Here is a 13,000-nt window from a genome sequence, read left to right as displayed (position 1 = left end):
ACTCTCAGTTATGTTATGTAAAACAGTTAATTATGTTCCAACAATTACATTAATTATGATTTTATACTTAAATATTAAGTATTATATGATTAATGATTATTACTTCTTATAATAATCATGCCGAGAAAGAAGAGGTTTTCCTACAGTACCGTAAAAGCAAATTTTAATTATTTTCTTCTACATCCAGAATAAAGTATAAAAAGGTGGGTAAGTGGATGTCGCTCTGCTGTACATTAGGTTACAAGTGGGTCACTGTAATGGATGGTGTTAAATTTGAATTCAATGTTATAATATCATTGTATAAGAAAAACGATTCTGAGCGAAAACGGTCAGTCAGCCTATGATATTACCAAGTATATTTGATGATATTATTGTAAATAAAGTAATTTATATATAAACTATTTACGTGGAACATGTTTTCAATTTTCAATCCTTAGCTATTAAAGTTGAAAATTATAAATTTTTAAATTATAAATTTGATACATTTTGTCAAAATTGGAACTTTAAATGCTTATAAAAAAAAATTGTGCCTATGTATTTTTAATATTTTTCAAGTGCTATTATAACGATATATCAGGAGCCTTATATTAAATTTTCACGCTTTTTTACCCAACAAATAAAATTGTATTGATATTTATAGAAAAAAAAAACTAAAAAAATTGAAAACTTACAATGTCCGTAAACAGCTCAAAAGGAGTCAAATTATTTTCAAAATTTTGTCCTGTAAAGGAAATGCTAATACAAACATCCAGTGAAGTTTTCAAGTATCTACAGTCATACGTTTTTTAATTACAACAAAATAAGAAAATCGTTACATGAGATATCGAGTGAATATCAAATGTTGTAAAAATATGAATTTCAAACGCTCATAAAAATTTAATTTGGCGTTATCGTAGACATTTTTTTTTTGATAAAGGTAGACAAACTTATGGATAACATTGTATTACATTTTCAAATCTTATATTTAAAAAAAAAAATTTTTATGAATTCTCAACTCAAAATAATTTACTAATTTTCGTGATTTTTCCGTATTTTGTCAATATTTGAACTTTAAATACTTATAAATAAAAACTGTGATTAAGGATTTTTAATTTTTTTCATCTGCCTTTGAAACAATGACCTAGGAGCTTTCTATTAAATTTTCAAGCTTTTTTAACCAACAAATAACATTTTATTGATATGTATAGAAAAAAAAACTAAAAAAATGGAAACTGAAAATGTCCGTAAACAGCTCAAAATATTTGGAAAATATTATGGTGTATAGAAAATGCTTATATAAACATTCAGTAAAAATGTCATGTACCTACGTTTATTTGTTTTAGAGTTGCACCAAAAACCAAAATCGATTTTCTCGAAAACAGATTTTGCGTAAAAATTCCCGTTTTTCCTTAATTTTTCTTTTGTTTTTCACGTCGATTTTGAAAACTACTGGGACATTTTTACTTTTGACCCCGCAAAGTACCAACTAGATTCACTTTCCTATCAGAAAAGTTATTGTTGAAGAAAATCCAAGAACTTTAACTGTCCTAAAAGGTGATGACAGACACAAAAAAAAAAAAAAAACCAACATCATTGTAAAATCAATACATTCATCGCTTCGCTCAGAATCTAAAATAAGAGAGACGCATGTGGCATATGTGTATAATGAAAAACACAATTCAGAAGAAAAATATTCAATTGGTTTGCGCTGTGAAATATTTATAGACATATGGAAATACTAACCTTTTATCTACACGTAATAATAGTAGGTATATAATATTATTATAGACTATATAGTAACAATAACCATTGTTATAAATTATAATAACCATTGTATATAGTTATTGTTATCATGACTAAGATTCGAAAAACTTGTATAATTTATAGATTGAAGAGAAAAATAAAATATCACTCATGCGGCCAGTGTTGTTGATACGAAAAAAAATATTTTGAACGTAGCAAATAGGTCCGACCTACACCCGCAACAGGAAACGTAATTTTCCAACGCGTTAAACAATAATAACATTTCTGCTTTTCAGCTATGATGTAAAATGCACACTTAATGACATTATCGCATATAGTTAATGTAACTTACATTGCGATAATGATAATAATAATTATTAATTATTGCAGTGAACACTATAATAATAATAATAATAAAACAGTCGCGCATATAAGTAGAAATTATTATATTACATATCACAACGATCTAATCTCCACTCACTTTAAGTTATTATATTATTGTCCAAACATTGCATTATTATTATTATTCTAATAATTAATGTTATATCGCTTCACTAAAAACCATTAATAAATCAACTGCGACACTATGTAACAACATAATATTGTAATTTATTTGTTATGCTGCGCTACAACTAAAATTAAAATTTGTTTGTATGTTTTACTCTCATAGGTTTATTTATATTATATACACATATGACGGTAGTATAAAAATATATAATACATTTGTTTAGGATTTTAAAGTATATATTTTATAGCGTTTTAGCTTTTATAATCTTGCCGGCACATTCGCTTGTGTGGTTGTGTGTTGTGAAAAATATTTCGTTTAAACCTTTGTAGGTTTTACAAGTTTTTTTCTTACGACATGTTTCGATCTAAACTGTTATATTATGCACACATGGCACGTGTACGCACATATCTGATGCATTCGTATTAATTTATTCACTGATCGTTTACCTTTAACCCAACGGTGTTCTACCGTTTTCCACGTACCTATTCAATATTATTTAAAAAAATAAATAGAATCTATAAAAAAAAATACGTAGGTACATCAAACATATTGTTTTATAAAAGAGTATTAAAATAAGTTTAATATGCAATTAGTTAGGTTTTTTTTTTATATATAAACAATATGAACTATGTAGAGCTTATTCATTATAATATTAAGTATGTTGTCTTAAGCTTTTAAATATGTTGCTTGAGCAAAAAACAATTTTTTCCAAATAAAATGTCAATAGTTGTTATTTTTTTTGTACAAGTTACGAACCTACAGTAGCTTATAAACGTTTGTTGTAACAGTATGTACTTTCAGAACGTGAATAATTGTACTGATAAACTGGTTGCACGAAAACAATAATTTTAAGAATATATTATAACTATCAAATAAAATCGTTTTTAAATTTCGAAAATTAAAAAAAAAGAAATGTCCAATATTTTAAAACATTTCAACCTCCAACTCGTATTCAAATTTAATTTGTTTGTTTTAACATAGGTATTTGATTATAAAATATTCTACAAAATACAAATCAATTAGTTTAATACCTTTATTAGTAGGTACATCGGGGTAGTTTTTGAATTTTTTCTAAATTTTTTCTAATTAAAAGGGAATTGTGGTCTATTTTTTTGTTTTTGACTATTGATTTAAAACTATTTGCTAGACATGCTAAAAATTGATTATGTTTTTTAACTTTTTTAAATAATAATAAATTGAAAACTATATACCTATAATTATATACCTCCCTACAGACATACTGCAGTATCTCATAGACCTACATAATAATTAAAAAAATCTCCTCATATTATCTAATGTAGGTAACTTTACTTAAATAGAACATAATAATAACACGCTGGATATATTATTCAAAAATCTTTTTTACTTTTATTTCTCTCTAACATAATAGATTTTAAATAAGTTGTTTTGTTTTTGACAAAAATAACAAGTCTGCACAAGATACAATTTATTCACCAAACAAATAAAATAAATTATGTGTGTGGATCAAAATTCACAAAAATGTAATTTGAAAAAAAAATAGAGGTTTTAGACTTACAATATTTGGCAGAATCATAAAATCAACCCTGGCTTAGGTTTGTATCGAATATATTATAAATATACATCATGTACTTATAGAATTTTTGACCAACATATTATTATATCGCTACTGATCGAAACAAAGATATAGCCATATAGGTAATACCTAGGTTTATACTATGGTCAATAATTATCAGAGATAAAATACAAATAAAATAATCACAATAATAATTCAAATATAGTTTAATATGTAGCTATTTGTAGTTATAATGTATTAAAGCAACATCCTGGACCTTTGTCCACTTCACTGCTTCTTTTATCGCCAGATGGATATTTTGTAATTTACCCTTGAATGCACGAAGCAGAAATTTAAAATACTGTGACAAGTCGTCTGTGATTCATAACCACGCAGTCACAATGTTTACCCAATGAACTCAAAATACTATTTTGAGAACAACTGAATAGGTATCAATATCAGGTAAACAATATCACACGCATAATGCCGTCTTCGTCGATATAATAACTATTTGAACTGTAGGGCGTGGATTTTTTCCGTAAAGACATAATATTGTTTTCAATGAAAACTTCTTAGTTATGATTAAAAATTAGCACCTTTCGTAACACCCTAAATACAAATTACGTCTTTTATATATATTTTTACATATTATTTTTAAATAAATATTTTTTTTTTAAATTTTTACTAGAGGTTACTAACCTATACGCAATACATAATAATATATTGACGACCATTCGCGTGTAACAATAGTGTGAAGGCTGCAGACTGCACACAATCCCCAAACGTACATTCTTACACCGTATAATAATATCATCAAAAACATGCGTATTTGCGATAGCTATATTATAGCTATTAAACAGGTATTTAGGTGTTGACACTAAATTAATTTTTCACTATTTTCACAGATTTTCGGTGCCATTACCGCCATCCTACAGTTTGTCCTACCGTTCCTGATCATAGCGTTCTGCTACGTCCGAGTGTGGCTAAAACTTAACGACCGGGCCAGATGCAAGCCCGGCACATCGACGAAGAACGCAAGGCGGGAAGAAGTGGAGCGCGAGAGAAAGAGCCGGACTAACAGGTATATAATATAAGCACATTTATACGTATTATACCTATGTACCTACTATATATAGTAATCTGCATCAATAATAATACACAATTGTATGCATGGTGATGAAGACTTCTATATTTTAGAGACCTTTTTTAATTAAAGCAATTCAGTTGATAACTTTTTTAATGTTGATCTATCTAAATCATAATAATTTCGACCGCGTAGCTTTTGAGTTATTAGAATGGATACTATGGATAATAGTTCTTAAAATAATTTTGCAAGAATATCAAAACATTTAATATTGAATCAAGTGTTTATTTTACTGGAAAAATGTTAACAAATTAAAACGTTTTGACGGATCAAAATTAATTACTATAGTTTTGAAACTATCATAGCCCCCATCATATTTTCCAAACTTATTATCCTTGGAATTCGTAACTCAAATACTCATATCGAATATTCAAAAATATAGTCTTTAAGCATACATGAAAACTTCACAAATCCGATTTTGAATAACCACCTATAGTTTTTAAAGCAAAAAGGGGGCAGGCTTAGTGAATCACCCTGTATATTTAATATAACAATCCGCACGGGATTCGTAGGTATACTGCGGTTGTGTAGTATAGTGTGAATACGATACAAATGCGAGTAGGTAAGTAGGTATAACATGTATAGAAAATACAGAAATACGTAAATCCGAGGTCCAAATAAACGGCGGCGTATAGTGTTTAGTTTCAGATTCAAAGTCCCGTCATTAAATTACGATATTATGCTATTATATTGTGATGTATTGTTCCGAAGGGAGTAAGTCGGTGTGCGGCGAAAAAAACCACGTAATTTGCAAACGTCGGTGTATCGTTATAATAATAATATCTGGCCATACGTATTGAAGTATAATATTATATTTCATATACAAAAGCCGCGGGCCGGTGGCGTAAAATTACCTCTCGAATTATTTTCGTATCGATCTCCGTCGTCACCGCGGCGTATTGTTAAACGGAACAGCGAGATGTTTTTATTTCAGTCCATTAGGTTTAGAGTTTAGCAACAACATGAAGAAAAAAAATCTCGTTGTAACATCTTGGATGATTTCCCATCGGACTGCTAGTGCCGCCGCCACTGCCATTGTACTTACACTGCAAGCGGCGCCTATATACAAATGCAAAATATTTTCCACCGACTACTCTCCGCCGGTCGTGCTGTGCGCACTGTTTACCAGTCACTTAAGTTAAAAGCAAATAATACATAAACAAAATAACTCGAATTTTCCGATACATAATATATGTGTTTCCGACTATTTTTATCCTCTAGACTCCGTCGTCGTGTTCGTCTTTATATTATAACTATTGTGTTGTGCACAGATCTATACGCACACCGCACTCTAACAAAAGCAACCGGTTATATCATAACGTGTCCTCTGACCTGAGTCCATAGTAGGTGGCCACGATGATGATATTATACAAATATTACACAGGTTTCGTGCAATAACCTGAAACAGAGATTAAAAATAATCGCATACAAAAAAAAAAAAACTAAACATCAATTTTAAATGACTACTAGGTACATGTTTACATACATAATTCAGTGGCATAATTTTGATTTGTATGGAGAAGGGGAGGGGGTGACATTTTTGCACATGAATATTACCATAATATACATATTTATTAGTGCAATAAACTTTTACCATAAGATATTAAATAAGTCAATTTTTATTTCATTAGTATTTATTTGTGCAATAAACTTGTACGGTAAATATTAAATAAGACAATTTTATTATTTTGTACATGCTTGGCTACTATATTATGGTCAGTAAAATCTAAAACTGTATTAAATTTGTTTGGATTGACCATTTCCATTTGCAGAGGTTCGTTGTACTGACAATTTTTTAAGCAATCGCATATTTTTGACCCTTGTCCACCAGTTAAATAGAGTTGTGAAACCGATTGCTGAATACCCATGTCATATTTCGGAATTATTATTGAACATAAAAAATTGTATCCCAGGATCCATTGGTTACAGTGGGTTTTATGTGTTGCTATTTATTTATGTATTATTATTATTATTACTTAGAATTTAGATATAAGTTGAGTTGTAGAGAGTACCTAGGCTGTGCATAATATATTATGTTATGTTATAAACATAATACAGTAAACCGAACACTAATAAGTACTAAGTATAATATTATGCACAAGACGCTGTATACACTATATAGTTGTAGGTATTTTACGTCAATACAGTATGCTCCTGCGCCGAACCCGGTTGTTTGTTGTAAAATTATCAATTGACCCGTGCCATACCCCGTAGAGTCGTATTCATCGAAACCAAAGATGGTGGAAACATATTATTATATTATATTAATATATCTATTTTATGTAAGCACTAGGTATTTGATCATTTTCAGTAACTGCATCTTAGGTAAAGTTACTCACCGTGATACGTAATATTGTAATGTCTAAATGTCAGACAGCATTATTATAGACTGTAGAAGATATATTTTCCAATAAATATTTGTTATTATAGGTGAATTACCTTTTTCTATTGCAACACAATTTGATTCAGTCAATCTATTTAAAATAAATTTGTAACAGATACAGAACTAACAACTCTAATATCACTAAAAACTCGAGACAAACTATTTCACAACATTTACTTACCTCTTAATAATAACAATTTTTTACCAATGTCGGTTGCTATATCAGAAAGCTATCTTTTCCTTTACGTTTACTAAACAAAATTGGTCGAGAGCTAGGATATAGAAAGATACATTAACAGGATTGGCTTTATTTTATATTCATAAAAATATAAATATTCATATTTATATTAATAATATTGATAAAAAGAAAGTTTTTTTACAATTGATTAAAAGGGTTGATATATTTCTGTATTATAAAATTGGAATAAATCTAAAAAGTTTTTTTTTTAAATTTATTAAATTCTATTTGTGTTTATACTGTATACCAACATTTAATTTCTTCCTATAGGTACATAATTAAACCAAATAATTAAAGATATAATATTATTAATGTGAAAACTGTTATCGATTAAACATAAAAAAAAAACTACTGTATACATTTCTTAGAAATGGTTATGGTGCAAATAATGAATTAATTTTTGATACGTGGTAGAACTGTAAAAGATTAAAAGATTAAAAATTACCATGTAGTTCCAGGAGGGATTAAATAAAAGTGGTACCATAAAATATCCTGAGTACAACGACCCCTATCTTGTACCAATCCAGAATCTACGCCTGCACTGTACATAACAATCGTCGAACAGTTATTTAATTATGTCTATATTATTTTAGTACTGAACATAATTTAGAAAATCCAAAATACAAATAAATTTATCTCGGAAATAAATTTGCATTTTTATCTTTTATTAAAAAATGTTGTATTTTTACTTCAGTGATATTACTTCAGTATAATTGTTGAGTACTTACTACTTAAGTGTATCGTGTACAAACGTTTTCGTACATTTATTGACTTTTAAATTTTTTGTTATTTATTGTATATGAGTTATTTTCACAATTTAACACTAATTACTTTCTATGAGTAGTTATTAGTTATTAAATTGTACCTAGTTTGAACACAACACCACAAGGCACACATTTTTGTCGTACCTAAACGAAAAGCAGTATACCTAATGTTAAATAGGTGTAATGTGATTTAATATAAAATTTGATATTATTATTATTATTATTATTATTAGTATAATTATTATTATGTCTCCGACAATATTGTCGTCCGGTACATTTCCACAACGTAAATCGTTTACAACTACTGTCGGGCCGCCACCGCTGCGCTCGCAACACCATACGTATTATTGTTTAAATGTATTTTACAATATTTAATACTATACACGGTCGATATTCGTCACAGTGTCACACACTCACCGCAGCGTACTGTTATGGCAATCGGTAGTAATTAAGGTGACTCGGATGAGGGAGAAAGAACAATCCGAACGGTAATGGAAGAGAAGAGCATATATTTTACGACGGAGAGATGCATTAATTTATGCGATCAACACCGACATATTATTATAACGATATGAAGATATATCTAAATATGTATATATTTAATACGTATTAATAAATATATGTATAAATTACATTATATATATATATATATATTATATATAGCATACTGCAGTTACAGACATTATCATTGTTCGAGTTTAAAGGGATTAACGATATTATCACGACGCGTCGCACGCGCATCCGTAAATTAATGTAATCAAGGATTTCACGGATGTACAAATGCGATTTTCAGTATAATTGTAATAATATGTATTCATATAACACCGTTGACACGTTGCACCGCAGTATTTCGGTTTTCACACCCGTTTAACACGTAATAATATTTTTGAATTTATTAATGTCTTGTAAAATATTATATTTAATGATCAAGATAATATTGTATAACCCTAAGGTTTTTTTTTATAATTTTATATTTATTATTGTTTTTATGTAGTTATACTTTATGGTTGAATTAATTTATATAATCAATAAAAATTTATTTTTTTCGTAAATCATCGTAAATATCCCTTGTAGAAGTATAGTTTTATAATATATACTAACCGTAACTTTATATTATATTGTTACTAACTTAAAACCAATGCCGCTTCCCGTGAAACGGCGTGAATAGGTGGTTTTAAGAGCTTAAATGTATTAGTCTAAATATATAGAAAATATAATTATAAAATAATACTATTAATAATATACCTGCGTGTGATTATTATAAAATATTAAGTCCCTACACTCTACAGTTTATATTTTTTGAATTAGGCACAACAAAATAACAAAACAACTTTTGTTTTAGATATCTAATTTCGTAACATTTAAGCTTCAATGTCTATAAAAAATAAATAATTTTTGATATTTGAGCTAAATTCAATACTTTTAAGACTAACAGTTTTAATTATTTTGTTGTGGATTTGAAACTTTTACGAATATTATTATATTTTATTTAAATGTACAATGACATTTTCAAAACATTTGGATTAGTTTTATTCTATTGATTATGTATTGTTTATAACAGGTTACTAATTATAGTAAAATAAGTTACTATAATCATGTATTATTATTATTTAATTTTTTTTCATTAATTAACCCACGGAAATTTAGGCTATTGGGTGGTTTTTAACTGTGTGGAAGGGTACTGTAGGTTTTTAAACACGTGTGTCTTAGTTTGGCAGAATTTTCAAGTGGGCACCTGTAGGTATCTTCTATGCCCGGGTGGGGGATGGCGGCCTGTCTCTCCGGACACCGTGACTACCCGAAGAGAAATGACACCCGTAGTCGAGGTTCTAACCGGCAACGGTGTGCATCGCAACCGACGTCTTAGTCCACTAGGCCACTCCATCCTCCAATCATGTATTAATAGCAATATATTTATACGATAATAGGACGCAAGACCGTTCCACTCAGAACTATTTTTCATATCCTATGATTTATCATTGAATTCAAATTTAATATATTATCGATTACAGTGAACAACTGAATGACGAGGTGCACTCGACTCCTATACTGTAGAGCAGAGCAGTTACCTACTTCCACTTTTTTTTTTTATGATGCGATGATGTAATTTTCTCAATTTGAAAAAAAATACGGAAACCACGTGAAATCTCTCCGGTGAATTTTATATGAACAAAACAATTTTGTATACTTTTGAATTGTTTTATTATAGTACCCCTATTTTATACGTTTAAAAATTATTATGCTCGTTGGACTAAGTGGTCACGTCTTTGGCAAAACTTTAAAAGTAGGTAGGTACTAATGTACTATATAGTTACCTATCTCTGTATATATATGAGAAAATGGGAACATCCATTATACAAAGCTACTTAGAGTTAAAGTACATGTAAGTATAGTTATTTATTTTACTTATATACTGTGTATAATATATGAAATATAAATATTGTAAAAATATGCAGACCTTTGATTTTTAATATTTTATTTTTCATTTTTTTTTTGCGTAGGTTTCAATAATGTATTTTAAGTTAGAAAAGTTCAACTTGTAAAAGTCTTCTTTAAAAAAAAAGTAAACATAAAAAAGCTTTATATAATATGACTATACGCATCTGATATTTCTTTTATGATTAATATTAAAAAGTGTTTGGAATTTCTAACGAAAGGAGGCTCCATTAGGTGTGTTCTCTGTGTGGTATACAAAACCCGAGAGTGAAAAAATAAACCATATATCTCATGTGGTTCTGAAAGCTTATAGCCTAAGAATAGTGTTTTACGGAAGAAAAAAAACTATACCGACCGAAAATCCGGCGTCTTCGTTCTTAAGCCCAAACGGAAACGATGTTCTGCCACTTTCTTACACACTTTATATACTTAAGGTATATTATATGTATATATATAGTATATACATATGTATTTGTATATGTGCAGACGAGGAATAAATGTTTTATAAATTAAATACACGCGTAGATATTACTATATGAGTACCTAATAGCAAAAACATAAGCGTATTGAACTCGTTTTAAACTCTAAGGTATAGGCAAGCGGATGAATGCAATTAACTTGAGTTAGTTAAGTGAAGACAGTTAAGTCGTTGTTAACAATGTTAAGCTATAAGTTAACAAATAATATTATAATAGTCTCTAACGATTTAAAGTTAAGATTATGGAGATAAAATAGGCGTATAGTTTCAAAACCAGCTAAAAGAACGGTTTTTTTTTATTTCTTGAATTGTCACATTGCATTTTATGGTTTGTAAGAAAATTTAAATATTGAACATCAAACAAGGCTATATACATTATAATAACTGATTCAAACTGATTATGGACAATAATGGCGGTTGGTTTCAAAACACCCATGACCCATCTAATGATATTTCTTTCAAAACTAGACATGATCAAACATATTATGTTTCTTGCACGGTAGAATAATAATTAATAATAATTAATTTTAAGTATATTAGTATGGTAAAATAGTTAAATGTCCATAAAAGTAAAATAAAGTTATAATATTATCTAAGGTGTGACATAAAAATAATAATGTTTTAATTTATTAAATATTTTTAAAGTTTGTTTCAAAATCACCTTTATCATAAGGTAAATTCCATAAACAGCTAGGTATATGTCATAAAAAATAAAACTAAACTGTACTGATTTCAAAAACAGGACAGTTATAGGACAACAAAACCATCAATATCAAAATTATAAATCCATCCATTTATTTCTTGTAATAATCTTTTTATAAAATGAATCTTCATACGCATCCAAAGCTCTGGGTTCATATCTGTTAAAAATCATAGTGTACAATTTTAACCAGATTTGCGTTTTTTTTGTTTTGAAAAATTTACAAAAGTGTCTTATAGTTTGTTATAAATTCATTATCTGTAACAATATCGTATATAACAAATATCGTACTTATGTAAATCCAAGTCAATTTTCATTTTTATTTATTGCCCCTTCATTGTTTTTTTTAACCCTGTAATTGTATTCTATACTATTATCGGCCGATATAGGTAAACCTAGTTTATACGCAATATTTCATGGGCTAGTGACTTAGAGTGTTATAAAAAAAATACTGTCGGGTGTCAAAACTACTGAAGTATGCTGTGATCGTTCGTCAGACTAAGAAGTTCTTGAAAACTACTTCTTAAGTATATTGGTTTAGTTTGAGCCTTATATACGCCGTTAACATAGGGTAGGTATATATGGGTTCTTACTATGTACGATCATTTATCAATATTTTTTCCTATCAGTGGTGTGGTGTGTGTTTGTAAATAGAAGATCCAAAACTTGTGGCTCCTATACCTGTTTGGTCTATTGGACAATGCTATTGATTCATAACGCGTATGAAGCCAATTATAAAAAATGAAGTTCTGATCGTTTGAAGCTAGATGTATAATATATATATGTCTATGTATATATATTATATTAACTATAATAATCCGATTAAGTACTTGTGTACTCTGCCAACGACGGTGGTGGCGTTCGTATATTATATAGGTACGCAGCGCCTTCAGCCAATGACGTGACACGCGTGACCAACATGCACTTCAAAGCATCACGTCATGCATTAGACAAGGGGTCTAAGAACAGTATTATACAACACACTCACACACACACACACACACACACCGACCGACACACACCCATAAACTCAGATAATACATATAATATTCATACGCACACGTACCCGCTGACAACGGAATTGATTGCCGAA

General features: G+C 28.9%; 1 protein-coding gene across 3 annotated transcripts in view; it reads left to right on the top strand.

The window, feature by feature from the left end:
- Positions 1-13,000, top strand: part of LOC132946180 (prolactin-releasing peptide receptor-like) — a 223,072-nt gene that overhangs the window by 145,324 nt on the left and 64,748 nt on the right. For all 3 annotated transcript variants that reach the window (XM_061016039.1, XM_061016041.1, XM_061016040.1), the window contains one exon: positions 4,670-4,845. In XM_061016039.1, the coding sequence (XP_060872022.1) occupies positions 4,670-4,845 (176 nt within the window). The remainder of the gene's footprint in view (positions 1-4,669; positions 4,846-13,000) is intronic.

This window comes from Metopolophium dirhodum, chromosome 6 (assembly GCF_019925205.1).
Source record: "Metopolophium dirhodum isolate CAU chromosome 6, ASM1992520v1, whole genome shotgun sequence".
Lineage (NCBI taxonomy): Eukaryota > Metazoa > Arthropoda > Insecta > Hemiptera > Aphididae > Metopolophium > Metopolophium dirhodum.
This window is presented reverse-complemented; position numbering and strand designations above follow the sequence as displayed.